Source organism: Pongo pygmaeus, chromosome 12 (assembly GCF_028885625.2).
Source record: "Pongo pygmaeus isolate AG05252 chromosome 12, NHGRI_mPonPyg2-v2.0_pri, whole genome shotgun sequence".
Classification (NCBI taxonomy): Eukaryota; Metazoa; Chordata; class Mammalia; order Primates; family Hominidae; genus Pongo; species Pongo pygmaeus.
Window position 1 is genome coordinate 132,432,921 of NC_072385.2, and position 20,771 is coordinate 132,453,691.

At 48.0% G+C, this 20,771-nt stretch overlaps 1 protein-coding gene across 2 annotated transcripts in view; it reads left to right on the plus strand.

Annotated features, from left to right (window-relative positions):
• PXDN (peroxidasin) overlaps window positions 1–20,771 on the plus strand; it is a 110,062-nt gene that overhangs the window by 32,963 nt on the left and 56,328 nt on the right. For both annotated transcript variants that reach the window (XM_054475591.2, XM_054475592.2), the window contains exons 2-3: window positions 16,929–17,000; window positions 18,064–18,135. In XM_054475591.2, the coding sequence (XP_054331566.1) occupies window positions 16,929–17,000; window positions 18,064–18,135 (144 nt within the window). The remainder of the gene's footprint in view (window positions 1–16,928; window positions 17,001–18,063; window positions 18,136–20,771) is intronic.

Consider the following 20,771-nt stretch of genomic DNA (forward strand, 5'->3'; position numbering starts at 1 on the left):
GCTGGTGGAGTGGGTGCTAGTGGAGAGTGGGTGCTGGTGGAGTGGATGCTGGTGGAGAGTGGGTGCTGGCGGAGTGGGTGTTCGTAGAGTGGGTGCTGGTGGAGTGGGTGCTAGTGGAGAGTGGGTGCTGGCGGAGTGGGTGCTAGTGGAGAGTGGATGGTGGTGGAGTGGGTGTTCGTAGAGTGGGTGCTGGTGGAGTGGGTGCTGGTGGAGAGTGGATGGTGGTGGAGTGGGTGCTAGTGGAGAGTGGGTGCTGGTGGAGTGGGTGCTGGTGGAGAGTGGATGGTGGTGGAGTGGGTGTTCGTAGAGTGGGTGCTGGTGGAGTGGGTGCTGGTGGAGAGTGGATGCTGGTGGAGTGGGTGCTAGTGGAGAGTGGGTGCTGGTGGAGTGGGTGCTGGTGGAAAGTGGATGCTGGTGGGATGGGTGCTCATCTAATGTGTGTCAACTCCAAAGGCTTCACCTCCTAATACCACCACCATGTGCTGCTGTCTCCACCTGTCCCCCAGAAACGCTGCGCCCCCAGCGGCCTGGGTCTGGGTCTTTGTAGATCCATGTGCTACGGTCAGACTTGAGCAAGTTCCTGTCCTTCAGGCTTGCACAACACCTGTATTTATAGAAGTGGCCCACACCTAGCAAGTGAGCAGCAAACGGCAGCTGTTCTTCGGCGTGTGTCTCCTTTGACACAGCAGTGCCATTTTTAGGAACCTGTTTCATAAGTATATTAACACGCATCACAGATGGGATGTACCGAAAGCTCATCATTGCAGGGCTATTTGTAATAGTGCAAAACTGGAGGAACCCAGATGCCCTCCTCTCTGCAGCTGCGTGTGCTCCTCTGGTGGGCTGGGCGGCGGGAAGGGCTTGGAGACAGTGTGTGCTGTTTGCATTGGGCAGCCAGGGCAGCCAGGGCAGCCCCACAATACCACGGATGGGGCAGCTTGAATCACAGATTTATTTTCTCACAGTGGTGAAGGCTGGAAGTCTGAGATCAACGATGCCAGCAGGGTTGGGTTCTGGTGAGGGCCTCTTGCAGGTCTGCAGATGACGCCCTCTCTCTGTGTCCTCACGTGGTGGAGAAAGAGGAACATGCTTTCTGGGTCTCTTCCTCTTCCTACAAGGACACGAATCTCATGATGGGGCTTGTTGTCAGGACCTCATCTAAAGTGCGTGGCCTCCAAAGCCTCCCCTCCTGATAACACCACCGCATGGGGGTGACAGCGGGAGGACCGATGGGAGCCGCCTTGCCAGCCTTCCGGGGCTGGGCAGTTGTGGAGTGGGAGCGCCGCCGGGAGCATGTCTTGTTCAATGGCCCTGACTTTGGAACCTTCAGAGTGTTTGAGATAAAGAAAGGGAAGCTCCGAGCTGGCTCCGGCTGTACCCCAGCCCCGCTGCATCCCAGCCCCGCTGCACCCCAGCCCTGCTGCACCCCAGCCCCACTGCACCCCAGTCCCGCTGTGGCTTCTGTTAGAGGCCCTTTCCTCACCCTGTCTTCCGTGGGGCCGAGCACAGTATCCATTCAGCAAACCCCACACACCCTGCCCTGGTCAGATCAAGCACCTGCACTCTGGGGCCCTCTCTGACCCTGCAGCCATAGCTACTCCTGGGCCTCCTCCTGAGCCTTTCACTGCAGCGGGCGCCGTGGTCACCTGCTGGCACCTGGCCGCCTCCTCACTGAACAGCTGTGCTCATGGTCCCCGCACCTGTGGTCAGCATTGCTCATGACCTGCAGATATGCCGCTAATACCAATGAGTGAGCGGCAAGCACAGGGGCTGGGATGTTCTTTGCCGTTCCACGGGTGGGATCAGAGCCAGGGCGCAGGGACCGGAGCCTGGCTCCCGTGGGGAAGACCGGCCACCAGCTCCCTCCCGCGGTGAACCCGCAGCTTCAGCAGATCATGCCTGTCATCATGCTGTCTGTGAAATCAGACAACACCATGGTCAAAGGCGCTGCAGGACTGTTTTGGAGCCAGCATTCTGCATCATCAGTGACTCCTTAAAAAAACTGTACTTGATAAAACCTGTACGTGTAGAGAGGCTCTTAATGAACCCATCCGGGCACACCAGACTCCATGTGCTCTTGGTGATTTGTGTCTCACACAGGAAGTGAGGTGATCCAAATCGATACCATAAAAGATGCCCCCGTTGCTATGAAATGTGCGTGCCCAGTGCCCGTGCAACTCGGATGCCTGGGAGAGGAGGTTCCGTCACACCATGGCCTGGAGGTGAGGGCAGCTCAGGGAGCTCTGTTTCTTCCTTGCGGGGCGAGTCGGGGGTTCTGGGTGCATGACTGCATCAGGGACCCCCTCTCCCCTTCCTCTGCCATCATGGGTCAGGGCGGAACCTCCCCGGCCTCTGTTCCTGCCTCTGTAAAGGAGGATTGACAGTCACTTGGCTTCTTACGATTTTTGCCATTCTAGTCAGGAAGAGGCTTCCTGCAAAGGGTGGAGGCTGACTGGGTTCTTGGTGTTTGGGTGGGATTGAGCAAAGCCCTCCAGTCAATCCACAGGGGGCCTCAGGGGCAAACTCCAGGCCCAAACCAAAGAGGAGCTGCTCGAACATGAAAGGGCGAACCTCTTTTAAATCCAGGAGCTTTGTCGGCTAAAGCGTCCTGCTGGGTTGTAAGAAGCATGTTTCCCCCTTTTAACTAATTGCAGAACAATGGCAGGGACAGAGGGTGCGTGATGAGACCTGGGCCTGCGCCAGGGCACATGCCGACAGCCAGCCCAGCCCCACGATCGCAGCTCGAGCAAGGCCAGCTCCAAAGCAAACACCAGCTCCCGGGTTTACTTGGTGGGGAGGTGGGAGGGTAACTTGAGAAGTCCCATTCATCCTGCAGCTTCCAGGCCTGGGCGTGCCCCCCTTGTTCGCGGGACAAAGCTCATTGTTCCAGCTGGAGAAGAGCTCCTTGGAGGATTGCCTGCGTTTGGTTTCCGTTCTCTGGTTCTCCTCTCGCTTTGTGTAACTTTCCAGTGCCTTAAGAGTTCCTCTCTAGCCCTTAGGATGCTGACGTAAGTGTGGTAAAACGTAGATCCTAAATGGGTTCCTCTTAAACGTTGGTGATTCTTCTTCCCTTTAGACAGTCACCAGAATTGTTGCTAGGGGAAGGATATCTGCAGATTGTCGCTTTAGGCACCTTGGTACGAATCCCTCCTCTGCACCAAGTTTTAATGAAGAACCCAGAGTGTGTTCATTCCCTGCCTCGTGCAGGGAAATGTCTTCCCCTTTTTTGTTCTCTTCTACGTAGTTATTGCGTCTTTGACAGCTGATAGCCCCTCTGCAGGGATTTCTTTTGTTCCATTTTGGAAGACTTTTGGCAACCTCGTGCTTCCAAAAATTTGGGTGGAAAGTGTGGGTTGATTATTTACACAAAAGTCAGACATATCACAATTAAATCATAATTTCTTTCTGATTACTTTAATTTGACAGTTTGATGTTCTGAAGGCGTGGATGAGGCATCTGGGATTGATGAGCAATGCAGCGTGCTCTAAGGTTGTGTTATTAGTGGGGCAGGTGATGCTTAGAGCTGATTGGTGAACACTGCAGCGTCCTCTCAGGCTGTATTATTAGTGGGGCAGGTGATGCTTAGAGCTGATTGGTGAACACTGCAGCGTCCTCTCAGGCTGTATTATTAGTGGGGCAGGTGATGCTTAGAGCTGATTGGTGAACACTGAAGCGTGCTCTCAGATTGTATTATTAGTGGGGCAGGTGATGCTTAGAGCTGATTGGTGAACACTGCAGCGTGGTCTCAGATCGTATTATTAGTGGGGCAGGTGATGCTTAGAGCTGATTGGTGAACACTGAAGCGTGCTCTCAGATCGTATTATTAGTGGGGCAGGTGATGCTTAGAGCTGATTGGTGAACAGTGAAGCGTGGTCTCAGGTTGTATTATTAGTGGGGCAGGTGACTGGCTTCTGGCAATGCCAGCGGGATGTAAGATTCTGTGGCTTGCAGTGAGACTGTGTCCGATTTGTGATTTAAACAGTTATTACTGCACTTGCTCCCTGGAGGACTTGATATCACATGGAGGCAGGACTGTGACCCAGTGAATACCAGGCCGACAGTGGGACCCGGAAGCCCCACCCTCCCCGATAGATATTTAGGTGCTAGACAGACCAGCTCCCAATTTCGTAGAATAACCCAGGAGCTCCTAACTCTCACTGAAGGTCAGAGATGCTGGGACGGTCTCTGGGTGTGAGAGCCCAGTAATCGGAGGATGGGGTAGAACTTGAATCCGGCATCCAGTCGGATCCAAGTGCTTGCTCTGACTGAGGTCTGGAGACCTTGAAGAAGCTGGACCAGAGAAGCCAGTAAGCTCCGGGGGTGTCCAAGCCACATGGAAGCCTGAGCGGCCCTGCTCGGGAGCCTGGAGTGCCTGGGGGAGGCCATAATGGACGGAGAACTGCTCCTTGTAGCCTCACACTCCACGCAGGAAACTCTCCAAAAGGGCTGGTGACACTCCACGCGTCCAAGGTCATGGGCAGCTGCACCTGCATCCCAGGTCATGGGGAGCTGCACCCTGCATCCTGCGTCCCAGGTCGTGGGGAGCTGCACCCTGCATCCTGCGTCCCAGGTCGTGGGGAGCTGCACCCTGCATCCTGCGTCCCAGGTCGTGGGGAGCTGCACCCTGCATCCTGCGTCCCAGGTCGTGGGGAGCTGCACCCTGCATCCTGCGTCCCAGGTCGTGGGGAGCTGCACCCTGCATCCTGCGTCCCAGGTCGTGGGGAGCTGCACCCTGCACCCTGCGTCCCAGGTCGTGGGGAACTGCATTCTGCACCCTGCGTCCCAGGTCATGGGCAGCCGCACCTGCGTCCCAGGTCATGGGGAGCTGCATCCTGCATCTGGGCTCATGGGGAGTGGCACATGGCTGCCTCCTACACTCACCCCTCCCAACCCCAGGCTTCGTGGAGGGAGTGTCTTCAGTGGGTCCTGTGGGTTTGGGAGTGAACTGAGCCGTTCTGCCTTTCCCTCAGGGGAGGCCCAGGGCCCTGGGATGTGTGCAGCATGCCCTCTGCTCTCACGACTCTCACGTGAAGGGCAGTGCCGGGCGACATCGGGGTTGTGCTCTTAGTACTGTTGTCTTTTTTTCTGTAACTTCAGTTAATTTTTAGTTGGTTACTAACTAGCTCCTGTGTGCATCCTCTCATTACATCCTCAGAATACACTGACGGATAATGCATCATCTGCTTTTATGAATATAATGTGATAATGGTTGATTCCCAAGACTTGTATGAAAAGAAAGTAAGCCTTGGGACCCCCCGAATCACTAAGTTAAAGGGAAGAGTCAAGCTGGGAACTGCTTAAGGCAAAGCTGCCTCCTATTGTATTCAAAGCCACCCTCTGCTCACTGAGACATGCATATCTGATTGCATCCTTTGGAAAAGATCATCAGAAACTCAAGACAATGCAGCCATTTGTCTCTTATCTACCTGTGACCTGGAAGCTCCCTCCCCTCTTGGAGCTGCACCCCTTCACCTGGAGTTGTCCCCCCCTTCACCTGGAGCTGCCCCCCCTTCACCTGGAGCTACCCCCCCTTCACCTGGAGCTACCCCCCCTTCACCTGGAGCTGCCCCCCATTCACCTGGAATTGTCCACACCTTCACCTGGAGCTGACCCCCCTATTCGCCTGGAGCTGACCCCCCTTCACCTGGAGCTGTCCCCCCCTTCACCTGGAGCTGTCCCCCCCTTCACCTGGAGTTGCCCCCCCCTTCACCTGGAGTTGCCCCCCCTTCACCTGGAGTTGCCCCCCTTTCACCTGGAGCTGCCCCCCTTCACCTGGAGCTGTCCCTCTTCACCTGGAGTTGTCCCCCCCTTCACCTGGAGCTGCCCCCCCTTCACCTGGAGCTGCCCCGTCTTCACATGGAGTTGCCCCCCTTCACCTGGAGTTGTCCCCCCCTTCACCTGGAGTTGTCCCCCCCTTCACCTGGAGTTGTCCCCCCCTTACCTGGAGTTGTCCCCTCCTTCACCTGGAGTTGTCCCCTCCTTCACCTGGTGTTGTTCCCCCCTTCACCTAGAGTTGTCCCCCCTTTCTAGACTGAACCAAGTTCATCTTACATATATTGATTGATGTCTCGTGCCTCCCAAAAATATATAAAACCAAGCTCTTTGGGAGGCCAAGGTGCATGGATCACCTGAGGTCAGGAGTTTGAGACCAGCTTGGCCAACTCCGTGAAATCGCATCTCTAAAAATACAAAAAATTAGCTGAGCATAGTGGCGGGCACCTGTAATCCCAGCTACTCAGGAGGCTGAGGCAGGAGAATTGCTTGAACCTGGGACACGGAGGTTGCAGTGAACCGAGATCGCGCCAGTGCACTCCAGCCTGGGCGACAGAGCGAGACTCTGTCTCAAAAAAAACAAAAAACAAAAAAAAAACAAGCGGTGCCCTGAAGACCTTGGACATTTGTCGTCAGGACCTCCTGAGGCTGTGTCGTGGGCATGTCCTTGACCTTGGCAAAACAAACTTTCTAAATTGGCCAAGACCTGTCTCAGATATTTGGGGTTCACACATGTCACTGGGGTGGCATCTGTGACCTGCGGGAGAGTCGGCCTCTGTCTCCCCTTCTCTCTTAGAGCAGCTCCTGGCCCCGTCCATGCAGCCCTGGTGGGGCCTGCCCCAGGCCGAGGCTGTTCGCTGCGTCCTGGAGGAAGCCTTGGTGACGGGACACTGTGCCGGGGTTGGGGGGGCGGCATCTGGCAGGGGAGAGGATGGGCAGTTCCCCACTTCCTGTTGCCTGGAAGCCAGGATAGATCTTCACTCAAGCCTCCTGCTCCTTCTGCCTTCAGGTATTTGCGATACTCCGGGATCCCACAAGAAATGACCCTCAGAGCCAAAGGATTGAGGCCAGGTTTCTTTAGCTGAGGGCCAGGCAGTTCCTGACTAATGTAATTTGATCTCATTAATGGTATTAGTGGGCGTCTTACTCCATTCAGGCCTCTCTGAGGATCCATAGGCGGGGCAGCCTGTAAACACAGCAGCAGTTACCAGTTCACCCCTGCAGCTCTGGAGGCTGGAAGTCCAAGATCAAGCACCAGCCAATTGGGTGTCTGCTGAGGCCACCCGGGTTCAGAGAAGGGCCCTTCTCCTCGTGTCCTCTCACATCGTGGACAGGACAAGGCCGCTCTCGGGGTCCTTTCATAAGGACAGTCATCCCACCCACCCGAGGGGCACCACGGTCATAGCCTCCTCACCTGCCAGAGGCCCCACCTCCCAACACCATCCCTTGGGGATTAGGTCTCAGCACAAATTTGACGGGGCGCGAACGCTCAGTCTGCAGCAGTGGGGTCTCAGGGAGCCATGAGCACTAGCCCTGGACCCAGGCAGCCGGACACCCCTGACCCCATCCCGCACCTCCCACCTTGAGCCCGCTTCTCTGCGGCTCCCCTTCACCTGCAGGGGAAGTAAGGGGCATCCTGAGGCTTCCCTCGCACCACACAGCCCACCTCAGTGGTCCTATCCACTCTTCCTCCAAAATACACCATTGCCCTCCACTCTGGGCGCCCATTTCTCCTGCGTCTGCCGGTGTGCAGGCTTGAAACTCGTCCGTGCCCTTCGTGTCACTGTGGCCGCTGGCACGGGTGGCTCAGGTCACACCTGTTAAGTACAGAAGCGAGTACATTATGAAGTCCTAACCCTTCACAGACTTCAGTGGGCCACGTGAGACTTTCTGACATTCAACCCAAGTGCATGGATGTACTCAACCCTGTGGTAAAGCAGTGCCATCTGTGACTCTCAGAACACAAGCTCTGAGTGTTCCTTCAGTGACGAAAGGCAGTCCTTAGTAGGAAGCGCTGAAGTGATTTTAGGTCAGGCAAATGTTAATGGAAAACCACATGGCCTGGCTTTGGGATGCAGCTTTTCAAACTCCCCCAGCCTCCCACTTTCAGCAAGACTGGGATGGGGAGATAGGACTCAGCCTCCTGCCTTTCCTAGTGGGGCCAGGGTGGCGGTTTCTGTCCTGTATTCATCCTGGGAGAGAGCATGTGGCATCGGTTATAATTCCAACCTTTAAAATCAGTAAAGCACTTTGCATATTTGCCCCTCTGAAGCAGCACAGTCTAAGAGCCTTTGGGTTGTATTGATTTTTTGTTGTTGTTGAGACAGAGTCTCGCCGTGTCGCCCCGGCTGGAGTGCAGTGGCTCCATCTCAGCTCACTGCAACCTCTGCCTTCTGGGTTCAAGCGATTCTCCCACCTCAGCCTCTTGAGTAACTGGGATTACAGGTGTGCGCCACCATGCCTGGCTAATTTTTTGTATTTTTAGTAGAGACAGGGTTTCACCATGTTGGCCAAGCTGGTCTCGAACTCCTGACCTCAAGTGATCCACCCACCTCCGCCTCCCACTGTGCCTGGCTTTGGTTGTGTTGCTGTATCCTGTGTGTTCTCACTGCTGAGCAACACAAATGACAAAGAACCACAACATCATCACTGTGATTTACTTCAGGAAGGCACATTCGTGTTGAAATCCTGTACCTTAATGAGGAGCTTAAAATGATATTTCTGCCATTAGCTTCAAGATAATTTTTAGCATTGTGATCCAAATGTGATCAAAAATCTTAGGTAACATGTTAAGATGCACAAAATAAAGAAAAAAAAATCCAGACAATGGCTGGATGTGGTGGCTCATGCCTGTAATCCCAGCACTTTGGGAGCCTGAGGTGAGTAGATCACCTGAGGTCAGGAGTTGGAGACCAGCCTGGCCAACAAGGCGAAACCCCATCTCTACTAAAAATAAAAAAATTAGCTGGGCGCAGTGGCACACGCCTGTAATCCCAGCTACTTGGGAGGCTGAGGCAGGAGAATTGCTTGAACCCGGGAGGCGGTGGTTGCAGTGACCTGAGATCGTGCCACTCCACTCCAGCCTGGGTGACAGAGTGAGACTCTGTGTCAAAAAAAAAAATAAATAAATAAAAATGCAAATCTAGACAACAAAGATAAAGTCATAATAAAAATGTATTGAGAAAAAGACAATTTACCTCTGAAATGCATAGCTTGTGCAGGTAACCCCTGGCTCTTGTTAGTTGGAAACATAGGCCTATCTTACATGACTAGCGCAAGAAAAAACAAAAGGCAAGAGTTCCCATCACATCATGAGAGTAACTTCTTACATTTCAATGCTCTGACCTGAAATTTTCATTCCATAATTGAGATAATTTTGGTTCTCGAACCGAACAATATAGTGTGTAACTTTGAATTTGTTGGCAAATTGGCAAACTCTTATTTATTTATTTTGTTTTGTTTGTTTGTTTGTTTGTTTTGGTGAGACAGAGTTTTGCTCTTGTTGCCCAGGCTGGAGTGCAATGGTGCTACCTTGGCTCACTGCATCTCCACCTCCTGGGTTCAAGGGATTCTCCTGCCTCGGCCTGCCGAGTAGCTGGGATTACAGGTGCCCACCACCATGCCCAGCTAATTTTTTGTATTTTTAGTACAGACGGGGTTTCACCATGTTGGCCAGTTTGGTCTTGAACTCCTGACCTCAGGTGATCTGCTGGCCTCGGCCTCCCAAAGTGCTGGGATTACAGGCATCAGCCACTGTGCCTGGCCAAATTCTTAATTTTTTATATTTAAAAATGAATTCAAACACATCTGAGACTTGCATATGGGAAAAGTCAAGATTGTTTTATTTTAAAAATCAGTATTATGGAAGGTATTATAATAGAATAAACTTTATAAAACAATCTTTAATGACTGCTTTTTAGAATTCATAACTTTGTCATGATTAAATTAAGCATTACCAAGTGGTCTGTGCATTTTAGTTTACTGTGGAAGGGAATCTAATGGCGAAAATCCCTGGAGGGAATTAGATGAAAACTTGGATCTCCAAGCTTCCTTTTAGTTCTAACCTTCAGCTGTTCTGTGGTTCTGCAGTGACTTGTGTTTTGATATTGAGTGTAAACCTGTACTTTGATGTTTCGTTCCAAACACTACAATTCTTGACATTTTTTTTTCCTAGTAGGATTTTTAGTACATTAAGATTTGAGAATAATGGAAACATTACAGCAAAACAAAAGGAAACACAAAAACTACCCTAAAATTTCTTGACTTGAAGTTCACTTGCTTTTTAAATGTAAAATGTAAATGAATCTGTGTTCTGTTTTTGAGACTGTAAATTGAAAAATTCATAGTTCATGCTTAATAGTTATTGCAGGCTTCTCTTTAAACTTGAGAGGGCTTGTGTTGGCGTCCACGTTCCCTAAGTAGGTCAGAGGCAGCGGCTCTGCTCTAACACTTGGGAGAACTCTTGAATGTAAGTGGCAGAGTCGGTGAGTTCTACCAGAGAGGATTAACCTCTTGAAATGCCTTCAATGAGAGCAATTTTAATGCTGAGAAAACAGCCCTAGGCTGACTCTAATTGCATTTCTAGTTCTGCCGCTTACAGACTGACTGACTTTAGACAAATTACCTGATCTTTCTTAGTTTCTTTTTTTTTATTTTTATTTTTTATTTTTTATTTTTTTATTATTATTACTATTATTATTATTATACTTTAGGCTCTATGGTACATGTGCACAACGTGCAGGTAAGTTACATATGTATACATGTGCCATGCTGGTGCACTGCACCCACCAACTCGTCATCTAGCATTAGGTATATCTCCCAATGCTATCCCTCCCCCCTCCCCCTACCCCGCAACAGTCCCCAGAGTGTGATGTTCCCCTTCCTGTGTCCATGTGTTTTCATTGTTCAGTTCCCACCTATGAGTTAGAATATGCGGTGTTTGGTTTTTTGTTCTTGCGATAGTTTACTGAGAATGATGATTTCCAATTTCATCCATGTCCCTACAAAGGACACGAACTCATCATTTTTTATGGCTGCATAGTATTCCATGGTGTATATGTGCCACATTTTCTTAATCCAGTCTATCATTGTTGGACATTTGGGTTGGTTCCAAGTCTTTGCTATTGTGAATAATGCTGCAATAAACATACGTGTGCATGTGTCTTTATAGCAGCATGATTTATCGTCCTTTGGGTATATACCCAGTAATGGGATGGCTGGGTCAAATGGAATTTCTAGTTCTAGATCCCTGAGGAATCGCCACACTGACTTCCACAAGGGTTGAACTAGTTTACAGTCCCACCAACAGTGTAAAAGTGTTCCTATTTCTCCACATCCTCTCCAGCACCTGTTGTTTCCTGACTTTTTAATCATTGCCATTCTAACTGGTGTGAGATGGTATCTCATTGTGGTTTTGATTTGCATTTCTCTGATGGCCAGTGATGTTGAGCATTTTTTCATGTGTTTTTTGGCTGCATAAATGTCTTCTTTTGAGAAATGTCTGTTCATGTCCTTCGCCCACTTTTTGATGGGGTTGTTTGTTTTTTTCTTGTAAATTTGTTGGAGTTCATTGTAGATTCTGGATATTAGCCCTTTGTCAGACGAGTAGGTTGCGAAAATTTTCTCCCATTTTGTAGGTTGCCTGTTCACTCTGATGGTAGTTTCCTTTGCTGTGCAGAAGCTCTTGAGTTTAATTAGATCCCATTTGTCAATTTTGGCTTTTGTTGCCATTGCTTTTGGTGTTTTAGATATGAAGTCCTTGCCCATGCCTATGTCCTGAATGGTAATGCCTAGGTTTTCTTCTAGGGTTTTTATGGTTTTAGGTCTAACATTTAAGTCTTTAATCCATCTTGAATTGATTTTTGTATAAGGTGTAAGGAAGGGATCCAGTTTCAGCTTTCTACATATGGCTAGCCAGTTTTCCCAGCACCATTTATTAAATAGGGAATCCTTTCCCCATTTCTCGTTTTTGTCAGGTTTGTCAAAGATCAGATAGTTGTAGATATGTGGCATTATTTCTGACGGCTCTCTTCTGTTCCATTGATCTATATCTCTGTTTTGGTACCAGTACCATGCTGTTTTGGTTACTGTAGCCTTGTAGTATAGTTTGAAGTCAGGTAGTGTGATGCCTCCAGCTTTGTTCTTTTGGCTTAGGATTGACTTGGCGATGCGGGCTCTTTTTTGGTTCCATATATGGGTAGGAAGAATCAATATCATGAAAATGGCCATCCTTCCCAAGGTAATTTACAGATTCAATGCCATCCCCATCAAGTTACCAATGACTTTCTTCACAGAATTGGAAGATCTTTCTTAGTTTCTAAATTCCGATTTGTCCAGGAGCGGGATTTCTTCTAACCTGGATCTCATTCTCTCCTCCCTTCCCTCAGTCAGCCACCTTCATGTGCTCTGTCTTAGTGTGCTCGACCATTTCCCCAGGATGTGCCTTTGTCACTCTGAAGTAGGGGGTGACCTTGCTCTATGGTCATCATTTCTGGGAGCTCTCTAGGGTTTCCTGTACGCACCGATCTTCTCCAAGTGCAGGTGCTGCTGCCTAGCTCAGAGGTCGCCCCAGATCCATGCTTCGTATGCTCAGTGAATGAGCTGATAAGACCCACTGGAATTGCAGGGGATGTTCAAGATGGATATTTACAGAGTTTTGGTGTTTATGAAGGACTTTTCACACACAAACTCGTCGTCCTTCTGTGACCTTGTTCACCACTGCTTACTGTCATTGGTGCTTTATGGTTTAGGGCCCCAGGCTTTAGAAGGGATGCACCCCTCACGCTTACCCAGGCAGGGGTGTGGCGTTTTTATCGCGGTCTCCTGGGGCTTTGGCCTTGGCTTCAGCAAGAGTTCATGGATGACCTGCCTGATGTTAGCCCTCAGTGTTCATCTGTGTTCTGCTTGCTTTAGTAATCATGCCACTTACAGGTTTCCCAGAACTTTCTAGAATCTGTCTCCATGCTCATCATGCCAACTTACTTCATGGAGGGAGTGCCAGAGCCCCTTGCTTGTTGGGAGAAGGGTCCTGTGGCTGCGGAGGGCAGGTGACCCAGCGGTCCGCTCATTGGCATGTGGCGCACAGCTAGGGCCACGCCGCCACACCTGCCAGGGTCCCTCTCCAGTACCCTCATCCCCTTGGGGAGACATCACTGTAGGAGGATGGGGTGGGAGCACGGAGCCCCGGGGAAGAGCCAAGGAAGGCTTGTTGAGTGCTCTTTCAATCTTTAAAGTTTGGGGAAGTTTTTTTCCCCTCGTTAGGCTTATCTGTGGAACTATTTATTATGATTGTTAAAATAATAATTCTGTTTTTCAAGTTGTTGAGTCATATGTAGGTACATAATGCAGGGATCAAATGCCTCTCCACAGTCTTATTCTGCCCAGACATGTGCAAAGCTTGTTTTAAAAGTTGTAAAGTGGGGAGCACTTACATGTGGCACTTAAATTTAAGTACTTTTTAATTGGAGAGTTTTGCTTTACATTTATTGTAAGCTTTATGTCAGTGATGACCGGTAAGCTGAGGATCAGACACGGAAATGCAGAGGAAACAAGCAAATACCTGCTACTAGTGTTTATGAGTTTGCATGTGTGTGCAAATGCTTTTCCTATATCTCCTCACACACACACTTAAAAATATACATAGTGTGTATTTGCATTATATCTTCAGCATTCCCCAAGAACAATGACTTCCAAACTTTACCTTGCTTAGAATCACTTCGAAATCTTATTAGAACCTACATTACTGGGACCCACTCCCAGAATTTCTGATTCTGGAGATTTGGGGTGGGGCCCAGAATTTGCTTTTCTAACAGGCTGCCAAGCACTGGTGCCGTGGAACAGACCCCACCTGACCTCTCTAGAATCTCGCAAGTGAGAAATGATTCAGGCAAAAATCAGCCCTTGCATTTGTCTTTGTGACCTTGAAGTTGGGGTTCATATTTGAAACGAACGTTGGCTTCTTGTGTCTGTGGTGTCTTCTTGCCCTGAGCTTGTCTCTTGGGGATGGAGCCACAAGAACCTGGACCCTCTGCCCTTTCTGTTGCTCTGGCACCGGAGGGTTTCTGAGGCAGCTCCAAGTCCACTCCAGTAACGTGTGTAGATGTAGCTGTGTTGTAAGTCAGCCCACCCCAAACACACGCTCCAGTTTGGTGACAATCTTTCTAGCTCCTTTCATGTGCTGTGGTATCAGACAGAAAATGTAAACACGCACACATGCAGATGAATATGTGTGTGTATAAATATTGGTGTATGAGTGTTTTTTCATCTCTGTTCCTCAGATTAGATCATTTCTAATGCTGAGTAGCTCCCAAGTCCTCTCCCCTCTGCAGTATTCAATATGTTAAGTCCATGCAATGAGCTTTTTATTTCAGCTACTATATTTTTCAGTTCTAGAATTTCAGTTTGGTTCTTTTTTTATTGTTTCACTTTGTCTTCTAAGGTAACCCCCTTTGCAGTAAAGGGGACCGTCTGTTTTACCCTCTTCATAGTAGAAGTCTTTTTTGGTGGTCTGCCTTGGAACATGGTGGGAGGTCTGACTGCTGTGAGCAGGTGGTGAAATGATCCCCTTACCCTAGACCAGTGCCATCCCACAGAAATATGATGAGAACTACTTATGTAATTTAACATTTTCTGGTCACTTCGTGAAAAAAACTAGAAATAAGCAGTTAATTTTTAAAATGTTTTATTGAACTCTGCATGCCAAACTTGTACATGTTTCAGCATGCACTCAATATAAAATTTTATCGAAGATATATTTATGTTCTACTTGTTTGTAGGAAGTCCTTGAGGTCCAGTGTGAGTTTTGCACTTTTACTCAACACTGGCCACCTCTCAGGTGCTCAGACACAGGGCACAGGGGGTTGTGTATGGGACAGCACCTCTCTGTCCAGCAGGGCACAGGGGCCTGTGGATGGGACAGCACCTCTCTGTCCAGCAGGGCACAGGGGCCTGTGGATGGGACAGCACCTCTCTGTCCGGCAGGGCACAGGGGCCGTGTGTGGGACAGCACCTCTCTGTCCTTCACTCTAGAGGTTTTGGTGCAATCGACTTCAGATCTGGGGAAAGGCCTGCATGTCAGGAAGGTGGTTTTGTGGCTCTTCCTGCTGTCTTCCCAGGCTCTAGGAGCCAAGTCCACATCTTGCTTTCCAGCTTCCACGCTGTTGCCGCTGCCTCCTCCGTGCCTTGAGTGTGGGTTCCCATGGGGAATGAGGAGCCGGAACAAGTGGGGCTCACTCCATCCTCTGCTCTGGAGGAGCAGCTTGGTTTCTGGATTAGATGTGGTCGGAGTTGATTTCTGCTCTAAGCTGTGATGCCTGGCTCGGCCTTCCAGGACAGCCTTTCTTACCTGTTCAAATGCTGGGAAGCCCCTCAGCTCGCTGTGTCTCAGGTCCAGGAGCTTCTTTGCAATCGTTTGTTTATCCCGAAATTGCAGCTGGTCAGAATTCTCTCCTTATCTGTACTTGATCTGTGTTTTCCGTATGGAGTGAGTGGGCATCCTGCATGGCTGCTTTCCCCTCCCGTGCCTTCCTCCAGCACCGCCTCCCAGTTTCGGTGCCTCTGACTTTCAGCAGCTCCTACGTGGAGAGTACGTGGAGCCACTAGTGATATTCTGAATATGAATGTAAATTAAAATCTCATCTGTTTAGAAAGGAGCATGGCAGTGCAGGGGGAAGGTGCGTTTGAGGAGACTTGGTGGACAGTGGGTATCACTGAGGAAAGCGAACCCAGGTACGAGGGCACAGCGTGGAATGACGGCCAGGAGGGCCAGGGAGGAGGGCCGCCTTCCCCTTCTCCTCCGGGAGAACTTGACCCACAGCACGGGGGCGGCGCTGGGAGGGACACATTTCATTCACTGACCTCTAGGCTGGATGCTGTTGCTGTCAGTGACACAGATACTTTTTTTGAAGTATCTTATTGAACCATAAACTAGAACCAATTCTACAAACTACTGACAGTGATTACATTGGCATAGGATAATCGGATTCCTTAGAAGGTTATAAACATTTTATGTTATGATACCCTAATGCCCTGACCTTACCTGTGATACCCTAATGACCAACCATAGTCACGTCTGAGGCACTGGGGGTGAGCGTTTCAACATGTGGATTTCGGGGAGACACAGTTCAACCCATACCAATCCCTACTGGACGATATTAAAAGAGATTGGACCTATGAGCAAGTAATTTTCATTTTTCTAAGAGTATTTGATAAATAAATTGGTCTTTCTGTTAATTTTTCAGTGGTTTCTATACCTGTTCAATTTATAGTTTTAATTCAAGCTGGGATGGGCTGTCTACAAGGGTAGAGCCGATGCCTCTGCGTGTCTGCACTTCCCATCGCTGCCTTCAGGCCTCTGACCTGGCTGCCTGTGCTGCCCCCAGGCCCGTGGCCTCCGTGGCTGGGGCCCCCCAGCTTTCTCTGCCTGAGCATCAGATCAGCAGGAATTGAAGTGTTTCTCCTTCCAGCACCAGATTCAGTCTCTGGTCGATTCTGGCGTACTCTCTGGTCTCTCATGGGCTATTCGGATCCTTTCTCCACCCCTGAAATATAAATCAATAACTGCCTTAGCAGTGGACGTTTAACTTTACTGAAAATACCTGTTTGGAACCATTAGGGTAAAACCCATGTGTGAGAAAGCCTATTTTCCCAATTAGCATGCTGAGTTCACCTTTGTGGTTTTGAGACATTCAGTTTAAATCTCATGAAGGTAACAGTTTAGGTCATTGACTAAGGAACGCTGAATTCCAGCTCATGAAATCACTGGAGTAAACCCTAAAGTGTTTACTCAGTTGCACAGGTGGCGTCACTCTCTTCTTGAATGTCATCAAACCTAACCTAGGTTTATTATCCTAAGACTTATCGACACAACATTTTCCAGTGGGTTGCCAAAGATAGGCTGTTTAGGTAGTTTATGTAATTTTTCTCCCCATAATTACTGTTTTTAAAAATTCTGTAATGTGATACTGTTGTTCCACCATTCAGGTAAATATTCATACACTTATTAGCCTCAGTGAAAAAGAAGATTCATTTAAGGAGTGAATTGAGTGGTTTAATATTTTAAATGCATTGTCACCATTTTGAAACTAAGAACAGCAAAGGTGTAGCGATGTTTGTAGATTTCTTTTTCACGTAATAATACCTTTCTTGTTTCTTCACAGAGATCTTCGCTTTAACAGAATCAGAGAGATCCAACCTGGGGCATTCAGGCGGCTGAGGAACTTGAACACATTGTGAGTGGAAATATTCTATTGGAAACTAATAGAAAAATAGAAATCATTACATTATTTACCTGTAGGTAGAACTCATCATCCACAATCAGTGGGCTTGGGTGGGGAAAAGTGGAGCAGGAAAGTGAGGCTGGGAAATGCCCCTGAGTGCCAGGACCATGAATACCAGGACTGTGGCCACTGTGTTTCTCGTCTCATGGCTGGGTGCCTGTCTGTTGCATGTTGATTGGGACCCATGCTGACCGCTAAGCTTGTCCCTGGCCTTCACGTGGGTCACTTGCTCCAGAATCACTCTGCCCTTGCTGGGTCAGGCTGACCTCTGTGTGCTCCTGCACCTCCTCTGTGGCAAGATTGAGCAGGACAGTGCTGCTTCTGAGTGTGGAGTGGACTGAAGTGAGGGTTCAAGGCAGTCCCATGTTGCCCGGAGGGAGCAGGCAGGGCCAGGTCCAGTGTTGCTGTGCAGACCTCAGGCTCTGCAGGACACGCCCAGTGCAGTGGAAGCTGGTTCCCTTCTGCACCAGGACTGAGCACGATGGTGTAAGGGCAGGGTCATGGGGACCGTGGGACTGCCTGGGCCGCCTGTTCACTGTTGACCCTGGAGGGCAAGTGGTCCGGGGCCTCTCACCCCAGGCCCTTGTCTGTGCACACGAATGGAGCACGGGCCGCAGGGCCCACCTTTCCTGGCACGTCTGTCCGCCCAGACCACCCTCCCCACCATGACTGCCTTAGCACTGGCTACAGTCCTGGCTACAATAGAAACTCTAACAGACAGCAGGATAAAGCTACAAACTCCCTTCTATAGGAGAGAAGGAAATTTTTCTCCACTGTATCAAAAGGTGGTAGCTGTGGAGTGGTACGGACACCATTGCTGAGCAACTTTTTCATCATGATGGTTAAACGCTAAAGCTGTGTTTTGTCCTGCGAATTCAGCGTTCATTGAATGTTGATGGAGAGTCTGTAACTGAATTGTTATGTGACCTTTTCCGAGGCTGTCGGGATGTTTTAACACAACTTTGAAGTTTGTTTTCTGTTGTTTTTTAAAATTCTTATTGACTCTCTTTCATAGGCTTCTCAATAATAATCAGATCAAGAGGATACCTAGTGGAGCATTTGAAGACTTGGAAAATTTAAAATATCTGTAAGTTAATGATCAGTTCTTTAACCTAAAAGCTTACGGTATCCATATTTAGATTACTTAAAAATAGAGCTAAATTTCATGCTGTTTATGAATTATTGTAAATATATTCATTTAAATGAGGTTTTATTTTCAGAAGGTGAGTAAACATTTAGCTGGGATTATAAAAATAGGTTGTCAGTGATATAAAGTGCTACATTCTGTGATTTTTAGTGTTTCGTCACTAAGCCTTAGTAAAGTGGATTGCATAAAATTAAAATGCACAGCCTCTGAAAAGCGCTCTGGAAATGATGATGATGCTTCTAGAGGGGAAACTGATGACCCAGTGAGTTGCCGATATAAATAGCTGACAGGTGTGTTGCAGAATATCCGCTATCAAAATAGTTTCCAGTTGCCTTGCCAGCTGCAGGTGACATGTAAAATCGAAATAACTAACCCCGGTGGAATGTCACTAATTCCTGAAGATTTTCCTGTCTCCTGCTAAGTGATTTCACCTCTTATTTTTGTGTAGTTAAATTTTATTTCACTTTTTAAAACTGATTTTAATCGATTTATTTTCATTTAACACATCTTCTGCTCGTTGAGATCAGTTTTGCAGTTTAGAAAATGAGCTTCCTGGAAAGTACTGGTTTAGTCTCAGTCACACACATACCTGCTATAAAATTGGAAAGGTGAAGAAAACACTCAGAGTAGAAGTGTGTGTCATGTGCTTTTAGAAGAGTATTCTTTTAAGACTTAGTCACTTTCCAAAAAGAGCTATTTTTAATAAAAATTATTTATTTCAGCCATTTTTGTTGGAAATTTTTATCATATGTGAACCTAAACATGTTTAAGTTATTTTGATTTTTTTTTTTAATTTTACTTTAAGTTCTGGGATACCTGTGCAGAATGTGCAGGTTTGTTACATAGGTATACATGTGCCCTGGTGCTTTGCTGCACCCATCAACCCGTCATCTAGGTTTTACACTCCACATGCATTAGGTATTTGTCCTAATGCTCTAGTTATTTTGATTTGTAAAACAAAGTCGTCTTGTTATTGTTGATGTATACTCTGAAATCTGTTTTGATTCTAGCTGTGTCTGTGACTGTTAATTACAGAGCTACCTTTAACTCTGTTTATTAAAATATATTCCCTCTGTGAGATATTTGTCAGTGTTACATACATCCTTTTTCCCTCCATCATTGTGGCATAGGATGTTAATTTTTAATTTCATATAAACATGACGAAGCCTTGTCCCACATTTTTAAAATGAGAGGCAGGCCTTTTATTTGTTTATTTACCCTTTTTTTTTTTTTTTTTTTGGTATTTCGAATGTTGTGCAAGTTCCAGAAGAGGGCTTTTGTTTCCTGGAAAGTAGATCCAGATCCAGTCAGCTGATAGCCAGCATTCCTTGTGTGTGTATATGTGTGTTTAATAGGTTTAACAGGTTTTTTAATATTTTATTTTATTTTTTGTTACTGGTTTTGAATTATTAAGAGCAACTTACTGTGCACTCAGCAAACGTGTTCAAAGTGGAGTTGTTGGGGATGCTCTGTTTTCACTGATCTCTTTTCAATAACCCTCATCCAACCTCATCTGCTGCACAGCTGGCTCTGAGCGCCCACACTCCAAACTCTTCCCTCTCTCCCTTGATAACAAACTGCGGTGTCCCTGGCGGTGGAGGACACAGATCACTGGGGTGGAGGAAGCACAGGCTGGTGGTGAAGGGGCCGTGGGTCATGACTCAGAAATGGACTAAAGACCAGGGCAGAGGAGGGAAGCCGTCCAGAGAGGCCCGGGGACCCCTTCACACAGCAGCTGCAGCCTCCGCCTCTCAGCTCTCGTTAGTGGAGTACATTTGATAAGTGCTGATTTAGGAAACTGTGTGAGACTTAAATGCTGTGATTTAAACTGTGTACAACCTAAATGCTTAAGAACTCTCCTGAAATTTATTGATTATTTCAGCCTTCTATATTGAGTCAGTACCAAAGTATACTTGTAGAGGTTGAGTAGCTCTTATTTCTTGGAACTCCAATTACTTCTAGCAAGGCATAAGCCTTCCCTTTAATTCACATTGCTTAATGAAATTATTTCTTGAGACAATTAGGACTCATTCAAGGGTCAACTCTATGATGAAGCAGAAAATCACAATTTATGATCAATACTCACCTTTTTTTTTTTTTGAGACCGAGTTTCCCTCTTGTTGCCCAGGCTAGAGTGCGGTGGTGTGATCTCGGCTCACTGCAACATCCACCTCCCAGGTTCAAAGGATTCTCCTGCCTCAGCCTCCTGAATAGCTGGGATTACAGGCGTGCGCCACCATGCCTGGCTAATTTTTTGTATTTTTAATAGAGACGGGGTTTCACCATTTTGGTCAGGCTGATCTCGAACTCCTGACCTCAAGTAATCCACCCACCTTGGCCTCCCAAAATGCTGAGATTACAGGCATGAGCCACTGCGGCCAGCCGATACTCACCTATTCTTATGAAAACAAATTACATTCCAAGGTCTTTATAAACACACATTCATACATGTTAGTTTGATTCAGTTGTCCTGTGTATTCTTTAAAAAGATTCCCTTTCATTTTTTAAAATGCGTCTAAAGCAATGTTCTCATTGATGCTTTGTTTTTATTTTTCTTTTTAAAGAAATGGGCACAG